Genomic DNA, 17,778 nt, shown 5'->3' with positions numbered 1-17,778 from the left:
CAGACGTAATCCCCTTTATTCCGCCATCACATATCGAACAGAATTGGCAATTTAATGTTGCATTTATTCTGTGTATAACTGTATTGTACTTGGAAAATGCGCCTTTAGAACATATTAATAACACTGTCCAGGCACTGACTGCCTTATGTATAAGACACTTCATGCAAGTACTATATTATGTAATGCACCATCAGAGGCTACCATTACCAGTCACCCAGCCAGGACGCCCAGTGTAAACTCGGCGCATACAGTATATTACATCTTGAGATTCAGCCGGTTCTGCAAGTGGTGTAAATGCGTCTTCCGCAGGCGGTGCAGCCACGTCCTGCTGTTAATGTTGAGGGTATGTTGTATGATCAGAGGTTTAGGATTTGCAGGTTTGCAGAGCACAGAGATAGAGCTGAGTTTAATTACCCAAATAACAGTCACCATAATTTGTGATTACAAAATTCCTTATTTCACCATTTTGTCCCCAGAAATCTACAAATAAAAAAATAATTTAAATAAATTTGCGTCACTTCTGAAAGTACTTAATGAATAGCGGAGCGGGAAGACCATGGCGGACGCTGTAAATGGGGCACTGTTTGTAGTCACAAGGCCAATCCAACCAGGCGTACCGGACCCCGGAGATGTGGGGGCAGCCTTTAAACGAGACAGTGACCACTTTAGAAGAGGAGGCTATTAATGACGCTGACACCCGGAGCCAGACGTAACTTTCTTCATCCTTACTGTTGCTGCAAAGTACCTGCAGTAATCAGAAACAAGCGATTAGTAACTAATGATCAGTCGTGTTCCATTGTAGTACATCCATCATGGAAGAGTCATGTGATGTGGGTGGAGCAGTTTTATTTGTCACAGAGAAGGCTTAAGTCAGGTCCCGCAGTCTGACTCAATGTCTGTTATCAATAAAATGGAAGTGATCATTCTGCAGGACATGTTCTCATGGATCCGTGTTCGGAGCAATTACAGGCATCATTATACATATGTTTCCCAAGTATAATATGGTTTTACTTCCCACCTACCTCAAAGATCTTGTCCGATGTGTGAGTTATTAAAAGGTCCTGGTCGTAGGTTATATTCATGTAGGAATAGTCGTAGTAGACATCGATGGTGACTGGGAATGGACCCTGGAAAGAGACGTCCTGCTCGCCATATGCAATAGCTCGAGCCCCTAGGAACAGCCTGTATGCTACGGTTTGCTTATCCCTCGGGTGAACGCTGGAGAGAGAATGAAGTCATTGCACATCTATATGACCCAGTCCAAAATGTCAAAGAAAATGGGCAATAACACCTTGGCATGTGTACAGTAGGTACTTGTGTATTATCAAGGCGCCCGGCTACGCTACGTTTTCAGCATAGCCCAACGGCTGCTTAGCGTAGTGACTCCACGGCAGCCCGGCTCTGTCCCCGGGGTCCATGGCTCTGTCCCCAGCATCCATGGCAATCCTAGTGAGCACCTCTCAAACAGCGCCGGTAACCACCAGATCCCCTGTGCTGGCGGACACCGGCGGAGAGGGGATCAAGCGGGCACCGGCGGAGAGGCGCTCCAGCTGTCTGAGATGCAGGTGCGTCTCAGATGCTCCTGCATCTCAGTAATTATTTCCACTTCAGGGAAAGCCTCCTTTTCAAACCCCCACTATCCACGCCAGTCCAAAGCATGGCGAGTGCAGTGCGCCCCGTGAGGGAACGCGTTACGCATCCCCCCTACCTGTTCATATCCACATCGGCGTGGAGTTGATTTTATAAAGCGTGGTGAGCGCAGCGAGCCGCGGATTACTTTACATGTATTCGTAATGGGCGCCGTGCTATTCCACAAGTACCGTAAAGTATTTCTACAGAGACAACCCTGATGATGTTCGATGAATGAAACGCGTCAGCTAAGGGCTGGATCTATTAAGTGCACAAATCCAAATTACTTACGGGGAGGGGGGGGGGCAGTAACATCCACCGCCCCACATCGCAGACATTCGCCGGGTACTGCATAGATAATAAGAGCTGTCCTTTGCTGGGAATGATCTGTGATGGATCCCTCAAATACCCGGCGATCAGGGTTTCAGTGCATGTGGATGGGTTTCAGCTCAGTGCCTACACTGTACACTGTCCTGCTCACATTCGGGTGTTATTGTTCTGCTGCTGCCCAAGTAGGAGCGCTAGTGACATCATTATGCTCCACCCATGGTGCCCTCTGACAGAGGGGGCTGGGGTACAGCATACTTTACACCCCTCCCTTAATCTGTCTATGAACACACTCTCACTTTCTTAATCCCACGAGTTTCATGAGGGGCAGTGAGAGAAACAGGGGGACCCGGGGCTGCAGAGGCCCGGGGCTGCAGAGGCCCGGGGTTGCAGAGGCCCGGGGCTGCAGCTAGGGTGAGGAGGCACGTCCGGAAGACCTTGTACAGATGGTAGTGCAGCTTTAATGGCATGACGTATAAATACACATTGTTATACATATATATTTATATATTACGCTAAGCTCACCTCCCGTATGGAGACGTCTCATCACAGAGGTCCATTGCCACAGCCATGAATGTATTTGGCATCATTGGGTTGGGGGCATAACCGTAGTCAGCAGTTTGATGCCATCTGATTACCGGATAGTTGTCTTTTAGTGTCCCTTTAGTGTATGTGCTTAGCTGGAAAGAATGAATAGAGCAGAGTTACACCAAACAGCGGATTACTGGTTCTAATACTTTATTGGTACTTGTTTCCTAGCAAGGCGCCCACGATTACCATTTTATGTCATCTTATGCTATCGCATCGCATGCCATATAGCCGCATACGATGCATGCGATACGATTTTTCATTGTATAAGCACCGTAATGGGTGCTTACAATGTTCAATGCACCCCCACACCACCCCCACTATCAACGCCAACCCGAAGCGTGGCGAGCGCAGTACGCGTCCTCCGGCCTTTTCATACCCCCACTATCCACGTCGGCGTGGAGTTGATTTTACATAGTGTGGCGAGCGCAGTGAGCCACCGAGCCCGAAGCGTGGCGAGCGGGCGCATATTACTTTACATGTATTCCGCGGGGCTCGCTGCGCTCGCCACGCTTCGGGCTCGGTGGCTCTCTGCGCTCAGTGTAGTTGTGCAATAAAAAATCGTATAGCATCGCATTGTATGCCATTGTATGTTATACGTTGCGATACGATTTTTTATTGTACAATACCGCGTCGCATCGCATACCATCATACACCATATTTAGTCTTACGGTATAGGATGCGATGGGCGCCATGCTAGGAAACAAGTACCCTTTTATTATCATCACCAAGAGGGAACCTTAGAGGTAATGTTTATATTCATTGTGTGCTGCTATATCATGTTACTGCTGTGACAGCATACCCTGTGCCCTGCTCTTACCACAGGCTGCTGTGAAAGCATACTGTAAGGGGCTGTGGCAGGCGCCGCTCCAGGCTTCAGGCGACTCCAAGCGCATCGCCATAGCAGGCAGCGCCAGAGCCGCCGTACGGAGCGGGCGCCGCCATCTTCGTGCAGGGAAGCGTCGGGAGTTGCCTAGCAACGTCCCGAGCTTCCTCCTTCGTGCGGCCGGCGTCGGGAGGTTGCTAGGCGACCTACCCGAACATCCGGCTAGCGTGCGGCGTCAGCGTGTCTGACGTCAGCACGACCCTGGGCGGCACTTTTTGAATAAATAGCCGGCGTCTGCTGGGAACAGACGCCGGTTATAGCTTTGGTGTGCCCCGCAGCCTTAGTGTTCCTGGTTCCAGCAGCTTCGTTACAGTGCCCCGTGCCGTGATCCCTGCTGTGATTCGGATAAGTCCTTGTATTTTTATATTCCATCTTGTCAGCATTGTTGCTCGTATCTTGTATTATTATATTCCATCTTGTCAGCATTGTTGCTTGCATCTTGTATTATTATATTCCATCTTGTCAGCATTGTTGCTTGTATCTTTGTATTATTATAGTCCATCTTGTCAGCATTGTTGCTTGTATCTTGTATTATTATATTCCACCTTCACGTATTGTTACGCCTGGTATACCCCTTGGATCTGTCTTGTTCCTTGCGTGGCTACCCCGTGGGTATCCGGGGCCTCCTTGCCTTCCGTGGGTTTAGACAGTTTTACCCTTGCTCTCCACTAGCCTTGGCGGCCGTGTTGTCCCTACGTAAGACCAGGTGGCATCGAGGTGGGAGCCTGACTAACGGGCTCTCACGAACGCGGCTATTATTGGCGAAGCCTAGCCCTCTGCACACGACCGCCAACTCCGGTTTGAGGCAACGGAGGTAGGGGTGGCAAGGGAGTCCCCGGACCCTAACATTATAACCGGCCAAAAAGAGAAATAACACAACCATAGCTCCGTATTGTGGTTGTGTGTCTTCCTATCGACATGGACCCTAATGCGGGGGTTTCGGCCCAGGTTTTTTCCGACCAGATCCACCATCTCACACAGCAATTGCAAGATCTCACCCTTAGGGTGGAGTCTCAGGAAGAGGTTCGTAGAGCAGCTCCAGCTATGGCTATGTCGGTTAAAGAACCTAAGATGAAGCTCCCCGACCGGTTCTCTGGTGACCGGCATCAGTTTTTTAATTTTAGAGAGAGCTGTAAACTCTATTTTCGGCTACGTCCTCTCTCCTCTGGGTCCGAGTTACAGAGAGTAGGATTGGTGATATCACTACTCCAGGGGGATCCACAGACGTGGGCTTTTGGTCTGAAGGCAGACAGCCCGGCCTTTCGTTCTGTGGACGCCTTCTTCCAGGCTATGGGGATTCTATATGATGACCCAGACAAGGCAGCTGCAGCTGAGGCTCATCTCAGGTCCCTTAGACAGGGTCGCAGAGCGGCAGAGGAATATTGCTCTGAATTCAGGCGATACGCCAATGATTCGGGGTGGAATGATCCAGCCCTACGCTCCCAATTTAGAATTGGGCTGTCCGATCAGATTAAAGATTCCTTGGTCCAATATCCCTCTCCAACTTCTTTGGACGATCTCATGCAGCTGGTCATCAGGGTGGATCGCCGGCTCCGTGAGAGACGTTCCGAACGAGGTGCAGGTTTTGCGCCGTTGCCCAGTGTCCCCGAAGATTCTTCAGTCGATCTTGGGGAGCCTATGCAGTTGGGTGTGACTCGCCTGTCTCCACAGGAGAGGGTGAGACGCCGATCCCAGGGGCTCTGTCTGTACTGCGGAGTCCGGGGACACTTGGTAAATTCCTGTCCCGAGCGCCCGGGAAATGCCAAGGCCTGAGGATGCAGGGAGACATCTTGTCAGGCCTATCTCTTATTTCTCCCAATAATGCACTTTTAATTCCTATATGTATTTCATCAGGGGTACATAGGTGGGAGGGACAGGCGTTCATCGATAGCGGGGCGGCAGGTAATTTCATTGACTCACAAATAGCTCAGGAGCAGGGAATTTCTCTCATTCCTGTGTCCCCGGAGATTTCCGTTTACGGCCTTGATGGCAACCGTCTGCCCTGGGGGGAGTCATTACCCATCGCACCGTCCCTTTACCGGTTCAAGTGGGGGTTACCCATTCCGAACTATTGTCTTTTTTTGTTTTTCGTAGTCCTGTTACACCCATAGTGTTGGGGTTACCCTGGCTTAAATTGCACAACCCACGTTTTGATTGGTTGTCAGGGGAACTGTTAAGTTGGGGGGAGCACTGTATCTCGAATTGTCTGGTTCTTCCAGTCCGTATGGTGACTCCTTCTATTCCAGGGTTACCTGAATCATACGTTTCCTTTTATGATGTCTTTTCCAAGAAGGAGGCGGATGTCTTGCCTCCCCATCGACCCTATGATTGCGCCATAAATCTCATTCCTGATGCGAAATTACCCAAGGGGCGATTGTACTCCTTGTCTCTTCCCGAGGAGAAGGCGATGGAGGAGTACATTGTGGAAAATCTAAAAAAAGGGTTCATTAGGCCTTCTAAGTCACCCGTCGGGGCAGGGTTCTTTTTCGTAGGGAAAAAGGACGGCTCCCTCCGCCCTTGCATCGATTTCAGACAACTCAATGCCATCACTGTTAAAAACTCATATCCTCTTCCTCTGATCTCGGTCCTCTTCGATCAGCTACGTAAGGCATCTATTTTTTCTAAAATCGATTTGAGGGGGGCGTACAATTTAATTCGCATAAAAGCGGGTGATGAATGGAAGACGGCCTTTAATACGCATACTGGGCATTATGAGTATCTGGTAATGCCGTTTGGTCTCGCTAATGCACCTGCCGTGTTCCAGGATTTTATTAATGACGTGCTTAGGGAGTTCTTGGGAGTCTTTGTCGTAGTGTACCTGGATGATATCCTGATTTTCTCGTCATCTCTAGAACAACACCGCTCGCATGTGTGCGCAGTTCTCCAAAAGCTTAGGGAGAACAACTTATATGCCAAGCTTGAGAAATGTGAATTCGAGGTGGAAAGCATTTCTTTTCTGGGATATATCATTTCTCCTCAAGGGTTTCAAATGGATCCAGCAAAGCTTCAGGCCATCAAGGACTGGGTTCAACCATCAAGCCTCAAATCCACTCAGAGGTTTTTAGGGTTTGCCAACTATTATAGGAGATTTATTCCATTCTTCTCGGATATTGTGGCTCCCATAGTTGCGTTAACTAAGAAAGGCGCCAATCCTTCGGTCTGGCCGGAGATCGCCGTTGATGCTTTCAAAAGGTTGAAGGCAGCTTTTACCTCTGCCGGAGTCTTGCGGCATCCTAATCCTGAAGTGCCCTTTGTGGTGGAAGTGGATGCCTCAGAGGTAGGGATTGGAGCTGTTCTGTCCCAGGTGGATAGGCAGGACGGCTTTTTACATCCTTGTGCTTTTTTCTCCCGAAAGTTTTCCACAGCCGAATGTAATTATGACGTCGGTAATCGGGAACTTCTCGCTATAAAGACAGCCTTGGAGGAGTGGCGGCATTGGCTGGAGGGGGCTAGGTTCCAAGTTACTATTATTACTGACCATAAGAATCTTGCCTATCTTCAATCAGCTAAAAGAGTTAATGCCAGGCAGGCGAGGTGGACGTTATTTTTTGCTCGATTCAATTTCATTATTACATACAGACCCGGATCCAAGAATGTCGTTGCTGATGCTCTCTCAAGGAGTTTTGCTGCTATTCAAGACCCTCATTTACAGTTAGAACCTATCCTTCCTGCCTCCTGTATCGTTGCTGGCGTTGCACACAGTATTCTTGATCAAGTCATTTGGGCACAGGCATCCGCTCCCAAAGCCGTTCCGGACGGTAGACTTTTTGTTCCGTCTGAGCTCCGGAGAAAATTTTTTTCAGAGTTTCACCACTGTAAGTCGGCAGGTCATCCCGGTATTGAGAAAACTTTATCTTTGTTATCACGATCGGTCTGGTGGCCCACCATGAAGAGTGATGTCAAAGAATGGGTGTCGGCTTGTGACGTCTGTGCTAGAAACAAATCTCCTCGTTGTCCTCCTATAGGGCAGTTAAATCCCTTGTCAATACCCAGGAGGCCATGGTCACATATCTCCATGGACTTCATAACCGATCTGCCACAATCTTTAGGTTTTGATTCTATCTGGGTAGTGGTAGATAGGTTTAGTAAAATGGCACATTTTGTCCCCTTGAAGGGGTTACCTTCCGCAGAAAGGTTAGCCTCCTTGTTTGTGTGTCACATTTTTCGTTTACACGGCCTTCCTACAGATATTGTTTCGGATAGGGGTGTTCAATTTGTGGCCAAGTTTTGGAGGTCTGTCTGCTCCGCATTACAGATTAAGCTCAGTCCATCTTCTGCTTATCACCCGCAATCTAATGGGCAGACGGAACGTGTTAACCAGACACTTGAGCAGTTCCTGCGGTGTTATGTATCTAAGTCCCAACGGGATTGGGTGGAGAACCTACCATTTGCAGAATTCGCCTATAATAATGGCTGGCATTCTGCCACCAAGATGTCTCCTTTCTTCTGTAACTATGGTTTTCATCCTCGGGCAAATTCTTTTTATCCTGTTCCCGCCAGAACAGGTAATCCCAGGTGGGTGACCAGTAGGAGGGGTACCTGGGCTATGGTCCGTAGGGCTCTCCTCTCTGCGACCACGGCCGCAAGGCGCTTCTCCGACCGTCACAGGAGACCTTGTTCCTTTAAAGTTGGAGACTGGGTGTGGTTATCCACCAGGAATATCAATATCCATCAGGCATCTAGGAAGTTGGGTCCTCGCTTCATTGGTCCGTACAAGATCGTTAGGAGGATCAATCCGGTGGCCTTCCGACTCCAGATTCCACGTTCCCTGAAGGTCAATCCCACATTCCATGCCTCATTACTTAAACCTGCCCGCCGGCCTTGTACTCGCAGGCCGGTACCGGTCATTCATCAGGACCGCAGGGAGTTTGTAGTGGATAGTGTTCTGGACTCTAAGATTTCCCGAGGTCGTTTGTTCTTTCTTGTCCACTGGAAAGGTTACGGTCCGGAGGAAAGATCCTGGGTTGTGGATAAAGATCTTCATGCCCCGTCCTTGAAAAAGTTATTTTTTAGACAAAACCCTTCGAAGCCAGGAGCTGGAGGTCGGTTGACCTCTCCTCAAGGGGGGGGTACTGTAAGGGGCTGTGGCAGGCGCCGCTCCAGGCTTCAGGCGACTCCAAGCGCATCGCCATAGCAGGCAGCGCCAGAGCCGCCGTACGGAGCGGGCGCCGCCATCTTCGTGCAGGGAAGCGTCGGGCGTTGCCTAGCAACGTCCCGAGCTTCCTCCTTCGTGCGGCCGGCGTTGGGAGGTTGCTAGGCGACCTACCCGAACATCCGGCTAGCGTGCGGCGTCAGCGTGTCTGACGTCAGCACGACCCTGGGCGGCACTTTTTGAATAAATAGCCGGCGTCTGCTGGGAACAGACGCCGGTTATAGCTTTGGTGTGCCCCGCAGCCTTAGTGTTCCTGGTTCCAGCAGCTTCGTTACAGTGCCCCGTGCCGTGATCCCTGCTGTGATTCGGATAAGTCCTTGTATTTTTATATTCCATCTTGTCAGCATTGTTGCTCGTATCTTGTATTATTATATTCCATCTTGTCAGCATTGTTGCTTGCATCTTGTATTATTATATTCCATCTTGTCAGCATTGTTGCTTGTATCTTTGTATTATTATAGTCCATCTTGTCAGCATTGTTGCTTGTATCTTGTATTATTATATTCCACCTTCACGTATTGTTACGCCTGGTATACCCCTTGGATCTGTCTTGTTCCTTGCGTGGCTACCCCGTGGGTATCCGGGGCCTCCTTGCCTTCCGTGGGTTTAGACAGTTTTACCCTTGCTCTCCACTAGCCTTGGCGGCCGTGTTGTCCCTACGTAAGACCAGGTGGCATCGAGGTGGGAGCCTGACTAACAAGCTCTCACGAACGCGGCTATTATTGGCAAAGCCTAGCCCTCTGCACACGACCGCCAACTCCGGTTTGAGGCAACGGAGGTAGGGGTGGCAAGGGAGTCCCCGGACCCTAACACATACCCTGTACCCTGCTCTTACCACAGGCTGCTGTGACAGCATACCCTGTACCCTGCTCTTACCACAGGCTGCTGTGAAAGCATACCCTGTGCCCTGCTCTTACCACAGGCTGCTGTGACAGCATACCCTGTGCCCTGCTCTTACCACAGGCTGCTGTGACAGCATACCCTGTGCCCTGCTCCTACCACAGGCTGCTGTGAAAGCATACCCTGTGCCCTGCTCTTACCACAGGCTGCTGTGACAGCATACCCTGTGCCCTGCTCTTACCACAGGCTGCTGTGACAGCATACCCTGTGCCCTGCTCTTACCACAGGCTGCTGTGACCGCATACCCTGTGCCCTGCTCTTACCACAGGCTGCTGTGACAGCATACCCTGTGCCCTGCTCTTACCACAGGCTGCTGTGAAAGCATACCCTGTGCCCTGCTCTTACCACAGGCTGCTGTGACCGCATACCCTGTACCCTGCTCTTAACACAGGCTGCTGTGACAGCATACCCTGTACCCTGCTCTTACCACAGGCTGCTGTGACAATATACCCTGTACCCTGCTCTTACCACAGGCTGCTGTGACAGCATACCCTGTACCCTGCTCTTACCACAGGCTGCTGTGACAGCATACCCTGTAACCCGCTCTTACCACAGGCTGCTGTGACAGCATACCCTGTACCCTGCTCTTACCACTGGCTGCTGTGACAGCATAACCTGTACCATGCTCTTACCACAGGCTGCTGTGACAGCATACCCTGTAACCTGCTCTTACCACAGGCTGCTGTGACAGCATACCCTGTACCCTGCTCTTACCACAGGCTGCTGTGACAATATACCCTGTACCCTGCTCTTACCACAGGCTGCTGTGACAGCATACCCTGTACCCTGCTCTTACCACAGGCTGCTGTGACAGCATACCCTGTACCCTGCTCTTACCACAGGCTGCTGTGACAGCATACCCTGTACCCTGCTCTTACCACAGGCTGCTGTGACAATATACCCTGTACCCTGCTCTTACCACAGGCTGCTGTGACAGCATACCCTGTACCCTGCTCTTACCACAGGCTGCTGTACCAGCATACCCTGTACCCTGCTCTTACAACAGGCTGCTGTACCAGCATACCCTGTACCCTGCTCTTACCACAGGCTGCTGTACCAGCATACCCTGTACCCTGCTCTTACCACAGGCTGCTGTGACAGCATACCCTGTACCCTGCTCTTACCACAGGCTGCTGTGACAATATACCCTGTACCCTGCTCTTACCACAGGCTGCTGTGACAGTATACCCTGTACCCTGCTCTTACCACAGGCTGCTGTGACAGCATACCCTGTAACCCGCTCTTACCACAGGCTGCTGTGACAGCATACCCTGTACCCTGCTCTTACCACTGGCTGCTGTGACAGCAAAACCTGTACCATGCTCTTACCACAGGCTGCTGTGACAGCATACCCTGTACCCTGCTCTACCACAGGCTGCTGTGTCAGCATACCCTGTACCCTGCTCTTACCACAGGCTGCTGTGACAATATACCCTGTACCCTGCTCTTACCACAGGCTGCTGTGACAGCATACCCTGTACCCTGCTCTTACCACAGGCTGCTGTGACAGCATACCCTGTACCCTGCTCTTACCACAGGCTGCTGTGACAGCATACCCTGTACCCTGCTCTTACCACAGGCTGCTGTGACAATATACCCTGTACCCTGCTCTTACCACAGGCTGCTGTGACAGCATACCCTGTACCCTGCTCTTACCACAGGCTGCTGTACCAGCATACCCTGTACCCTGCTCTTACAACAGGCTGCTGTACCAGCATACCCTGTACCCTGCTCTTACCACAGGCTGCTGTACCAGCATACCCTGTACCCTGCTCTTACCACAGGCTGCTGTACCAGCATACCCTGTACCCTGCTCTTACCACAGGCTGCTGTGACAGCATACCCTGTACCCTGCTCTTACCACAGGCTGCTGTGACAGTATACCCTGTACCCTGCTCTTACCACAGGCTGCTGTGACAGTATACCCTGTACCCTGCTCTTACCACAGGCTGCTGTGACAGTATACCCTGTACCCTGCTCTTACCACAGGCTGCTGTGACAGCATACTCTGTAACCTGCTCTTACCACAGGCTGCTGTGACAGCATACCCTGTACCCTGCTCTTACCACAGGCTGCTGTGACAGTATACCCTGTACCCTGCTCTACCACAGGCTGCTGTGTCAGTATACCCTGTGCCCTGCTCTTACCACAGGCTGCTGTGACAGTATACCCTGTACCCTGCTCTACCACAGGCTGCTGTGCAGGGTAACTCTTTACTTTGTAATAACATTCTCTGCGTTTCCTGGCTGTCTCAGCCTATTTTACTCTCAGGACTATATGTTTATTACCTGGACAAATCCGAAGGGGAAGTTGGGGTCAGTTTGCCCCATAGAGCCCTCGTGGAAGGAACGTCTCCAGTCCTTGATGAGATTGGGGAAGGTGCAGTTGTACAGGTTTGTGTTCATGCCGGTGTTTTGCTCCCCTGGAGGGATTACAGGAGTGGATACAACAGTATGTAGTACAATAACGATCTACCATACAGGGAGCGCCATCTGCAGGGGATCCTGCAAAGTACAGGGTACTAGCTGCTACAGGGATGCTACGCAGTGCAACACAGCTGCTTCAGGGGGCTTCACAGTGCAACACAGCTGCTCCAGGGACGCTATGCAGTGCAACACGGCTGCTCCAGGGACGCTACGCAGTGCAACATTGCTGCTTCAGGGGGCTACGCAGTGCAACACAGCTGCTCCAGGGACGCTACGCAGTGCAACACGGCTGCTTCAGGGGGCTACGCAGTGCAACACGGCTGCTTCAGGGGGCTACACAGTGCAACACAGCTGCTCCAGGGACGCTACGCAGTGCAACACGGCTGCTTCAGGGGGATACACAGTGCAACACAGCTGGTTCAGGGGGCTACGCAGTGCAACACGGCTGCTTCGGGGGGCTACGCAGTACAACACGGCTGCTTCAGGGAGCTATGCAGTGAAATACAACTGGTTCAGGGGTCTACACATTGCAACACAGCTGCATCAGGGAACTATGAAGTGCAACACAGCTGCTTCAGGGGCTACACACTGCAACACGGCTGCTTTAGGGGGCTATGCAGTGAAACACAACTGCTTCAGGGAGCTAGGCAGTGCAACACAGCTGCTTCAGGGAGCTATGCAGTGCAACACAGCTGCTTCAGGGAGCTACGCAGTGCAACACAGCTGCTTCAGGGAGCTATGCAGCGCAACACAGCTGCTTCAGGGGGCTACACATTGCAACACAGCTGCTCCAGGGACGCTATGCAGTGCAAGACAGCTGCTTCAGGGTGCTATGCAGTGCAGCACAACACAGCTGCTTCAGGTAGCTACGCAGTGCAGCACAGCTGCTTCAGGGGGCTATGCAGTGCAACACAGCTGCTTCAGGGAGCTACGCAGTGCAACACGGCTGCTTCAGGGAGCTATGCAGTGAAATACAACTGGTTCAGGGGTCTACACATTGCAACACAGCTGCATCAGGGAACTATGAAGTGCAACACAGCTGCTTCAGGGGCTACATACTGCAACACGGCTGCTTTAGGGGGCTATGCAGTGCAACACAGCTGCTTCAGGGAGCTATGCAGTGCAACACAGCTGCTTCAGGGAGCTACGCAGTACAACACAGCTGCTTCAGACGGCTACGCTGTGCAACACAGCTGCTTCAGGGAGCTATGCAGCGCAACACAGCTGCTTCAGGCGGCTACACATTGCAACACAGGGTTAATCAGTGCAACGCAGCTGCTTCAGGGGCTACACATTGCAACACAGCTGCTTCAGGGGGCTATGCAGTGCAACACAGCTGCTTCAGGGAGCGACGCAGTGTAACACTGATGCTCCAGGGACGCTACGCAGTGCAACACAGCTGCTTCAGGGAGCTACGCAGTGCAACACAGCTACTTCAGGGAGCTACGCAGTGCAACACAGCTACTTCAGGGAGCTACGCAGTGCAACACAGCTGCTTCAGGGAGCTACGCAGTGCAACACAGCTGCATCAGGGGGCTACACATTGCAACGCAGGGTTAATCAGTGCAACGCAGCTACTTCAGGGTGCTATGCAGTGCAACACAGCTATCAGGGGGTTACACAGTGTAACACAGCTGCTTCAGGGGTTAATGCAGTGCAACAGAGCTGCTTCTGGGGCTATGCAGTGCAGCACAGCTGCTTCAGGAGCTACACAGTGCAATACAGCTGCTTCCGGGGGCTACGCAGTGCAAAAAGTCTGCTTTAAGGAGCTATACAGTGCAGCACAGCAGATTCAGGGAGCTACACAGTGCAATACAGCTGCTTCAGGGAGCTACGCAGTGCAAAACGTCTGCTTCAGGGAGCTATGCAGTGCAGCGCAGTGGGTTGCAGGTGATTCGGGGGCTGTGCAGGGGGTTGCTGGAGATTCAGGGGCTGCACATTGGGTTTCTGGGGATTCGGGGGCTGTGCAGGGGGTTGCTGGAGATTCAGGGGCTGCACATTGGGTTTCTGGGGATTCGGGGGCTGTGCAGGGGGTTGCTGGGGATTTGGGGGCTGCATGGTGGGATTCGGGGGCTGCGCAGTGGGTTGCAGGGGATTTGGGGTGCTGTGCAGTGAGTTGCTAGGGATTTGGGGTGCTGCGCAGTGAGTTGCTAGGGATTTGGGGTGCTGCACAGTGAGTTGCTAGGGATTTGGGGTGCTGCGCAGTGGGTTGCTGGGGATTCTGGATGCAGTACAGGTTGAGTATCCCGTATCCGAATATCCGTTATCTGAATTATTCCGAAAACCATACATTCCAGAAAGAGAAAAAAAAAAATTTTTGCTAAAAACTCACTGGGGACATTTGCAACAGCAACTACTGGGCACGTGATATGTAACAGCACTACTGGGGCCATCTGTAACAGCACTACTGGGTACGTGATATGTAACTGGCACTACTGGGCACTATATATGTACAAGAAAATTATTGCTTGGCATTCAAATTCAGTATCTGAGATAGTACACACATTTTGTTTTGAAACCTTGTTTTTTTGAACAAATAAAATTTATTTGTGTGTATTTCATGTGTTTGATGTGTTTATACAGCATAAATGCAAGATACTTCAAATTACATCATTGAAATATTAAACTATTCCGAAATACGGAATAATCCGTTATCCAAACTTCTCCTGGTTCCGAGCATTTTGGATACGGAATACTCAACCTGTACAACCATGTTGCGGAACCTCGTAATCATTCTTACCCTGATACCATATGGCTCCTTTAATGGTCATGTTGAGGAGGGGATGGATCATGGCGTTCCAGAGGACCGAGTAATCACATGGACCCCCTATCCAATCTGAGAACTCAACACTGCCAAAATAATTACACAGTCACTAACAGCACATTCAGCAAAGAAATATTTCATTACTGCGATTACACCTGCTCAGCTAACACACAGCCCAACACGCAGCCCAACACACAGCCCTAACACGCAGACCTAACACACAGCCCAACACACACCTCAACACACAGCCCAACACACACCCTAACACACGGCCCAACACACGGCCCAACACACGGCCCAACACACGGCCCAACACACGGCCCAACACACGGCCCAACACACGGCCCCAACACACGGCCCCAACACACAGCCCTAACACACAGACCAACACGCGGCCCAACACGCGGCCCAACACACGGCCCAACACACGGCCCAACACACACCCTAACACACAGACCAACACACGGCCCAACACACGGCCCAACACACAGACCAACACACACCCCAACACACACCCCAACACACGGCCTAACACACAGACCAACACACAGCCCAAAACACAGCCCCAACACACAGCCCCAACACACAGCCCAACACGCAGCCCCAACACACAGCCCCAACACACAGACCATCACACAGCCCCAACACACAGCCCCAACACACAGCCCCAACACACAGCCCCAACACACAGCCCCAACACACAGGACCAACACACAGGACCAACACACACCACAACACACACCACAACACACAGCCCTAATACACACCTTAACACACAGCCCAATACACACATACCTAAAAATACACAGCCTAATACACAGCCCACCCTAACACACAACTCTAATACACAGCCTAACACACAGCCTTAAGGCCCATACACACAAGATTTTCGTTTCCAAAGACTTTGCCAAAATCTTTGATAGATATATCTTTTACCAAAGTAGTTCGTACACACTGAGCTATCTCTGATAGATATGCCTGTCACCAGTGTAGTGCGTACACACTGAGCTATCTCTAATAGATATATCTGTCACCAGTGTAATGCGTACACACTGAGCTATCTCTGATAGATATATCTGTCACCAGTGTAGTGCGTACACACTGAGCTATCTCTGATAGATATATCTGTCACCAGTGTAGTGCTTACACACTGAGCTATCTCTGATAGATATATCTGTCTCCAGTGTAGTGCGTACACACTGAGCTATCTCTGATAGATATATCTGTCACCAGTGTAGTGCGTACACACTGAGCTATCTCTGATAGATATATCTGTCACCAGTGTAGTGCGTACACACTGAGCTATCTCTGATAGATATATCTGTCACCAATGTGGTGCGTACACACTGAGCTATCTCTGATAGATATATCTGTCACCAGTGTAGTGCGTACACACTGAGCTATCTCTGATAGATATATCTGTCACCAGCGTAGTGCGTACACACTGAGCTATCTCTGATAGATATATCTGTCACGTGTAGTGAGTACACACTGAGCTATCTCTGATATATATATATATATATATATATATCTGTCACCAGTGTAGTGCGTACACACTGAGCTATCTCTGATAGATATACCTGTCACCAGTGTAGTGCGTACACACTGAGCTATCTCTGATAGATATATCTGTCACCAGTGTAGTGCCTACACCCTGAGCTATCTCTGCTAGATATATCTGTCACCAGTGTAGTGCGTACACACTGAGCTATCTCTGCTAGATATATCTGTCACCAGTGTAGTGCGTACACACTGAGCTATCTCTGCTAGATATATCTGTCACGTGTAGTGAGTACACACTGAGCTATCTCTGATATATATATCTGTCACCAGTGTAGTGCGTACACACTGAGCTATCTCTGATAGATATATCTGTCACCAGTGTAGTGCGTACACACTGAGCTATCTCTGATAGATATATCTATCACCTGTGTAGTGCGTACACACTGAGCTATCTCTGATAGATATATCTGTCATGTGTAGTGCGTACACACTGAGCTATCTCTGATAGATATATCTGTCACCAGTGTAGTGCGTACACACTGAGCTATCTCTGATAGATATATCGGTCACCAGTGTAGTGCGTACACACTGAGCTATCTCTGATAGATATATCAGTCACCAGTGTAATGCGTACACCCTGAGCTATCTCTGATAGATATATCTGTCACCAGTGTAGTGCGTACACACTGAGCTATCTCTGATAGATATATCTGTCACCAGTGTAGTGCGTACACACTGAGCTATCTCTGATAGATATATCTGTCACGTGTAGTGCGTACACACTGAGCTATTTTCCCCAAAGAGCAAGAGATTTTCAGGAGGTGAAAGACTTTGCTGAAAATCTTTCATATAAAAGGATATTTACATAATGGGCAGGGTTAAAATTCCAAGTGTGGGAGCAGGGGCCATTTTATTCAGTGCATTTCTGTTCTTGGGGCCTAATTCAGAACTGATTGCTGGGCTGCGTATATTTGGAGCCCAGCGATCAGGTAAATGCCGCCCTGGCCAGGGAAATCCCGCCAATGTGCATAGCTACGTGTAATGCCCATTACATGTTATACACACCAGTACACCTTATGCCACACACACCGCGATTCCCATTACACATTATGCCACACACCATGATGCCCATTAAGCCACATACCATAATGCCAGGGACTTAATGCTCAATGCCAGGGGCTTAATGCTCGATCCCAGGGCCCTTCATGCTCGATGCCAGGGGTGGGGGTGAAGTGCTCGTTGCCACGGGGGAGTTTAAGAGCATTGAGAGTAGCAGCCCAGTCGAGAGTGAGTATACATTGCTGCCAATATTCATTGGTGACCAGTATTGCCAGTGATCTATACATTGCTGGCATGTTCCAGCAATGTATATATTACCGCATTTAAAATAACATATGTGCCCATTGGTGCCAGTTATACATATATATATATATATATATATATATTTATTACTGGCTTATTAATAACATTGGTGCCCAGTGGTGCCAGTAATATATACATTGCTGGCATGTGCCAGCAATGTATATATTACTGCATTATATATATATATAATTATATATATATATATTACATTATAAATATCATTGGTGGCCAGTGGTGCTAT

At 50.1% G+C, this 17,778-nt stretch overlaps 1 protein-coding gene across 1 annotated transcript in view; it reads right to left on the bottom strand.

Annotated features, from left to right (window-relative positions):
* LOC146043134 (sialate O-acetylesterase-like) overlaps window positions 1–17,778 on the bottom strand; it is a 39,627-nt gene continuing 21,849 nt past the window's right edge. Inside the window, exons 6-10 of the mRNA XM_083163572.1 lie at window positions 14,649–14,758; window positions 11,771–11,904; window positions 2,482–2,636; window positions 1,023–1,218; window positions 1–745 (exon numbers count right to left, since the gene is read on the bottom strand). Of these exons, the coding sequence (XP_083019698.1) occupies window positions 515–745; window positions 1,023–1,218; window positions 2,482–2,636; window positions 11,771–11,904; window positions 14,649–14,758 (826 nt within the window). The 3' untranslated portion in view covers window positions 1–514. The remainder of the gene's footprint in view (window positions 746–1,022; window positions 1,219–2,481; window positions 2,637–11,770; window positions 11,905–14,648; window positions 14,759–17,778) is intronic.

This window comes from Crinia signifera, chromosome 19, assembly GCF_055691185.1.
Source record: "Crinia signifera chromosome 19, ASM5569118v1, whole genome shotgun sequence".
NCBI classification, from domain to species: Eukaryota; Metazoa; Chordata; class Amphibia; order Anura; family Myobatrachidae; genus Crinia; species Crinia signifera.
This window is presented reverse-complemented; position numbering and strand designations above follow the sequence as displayed.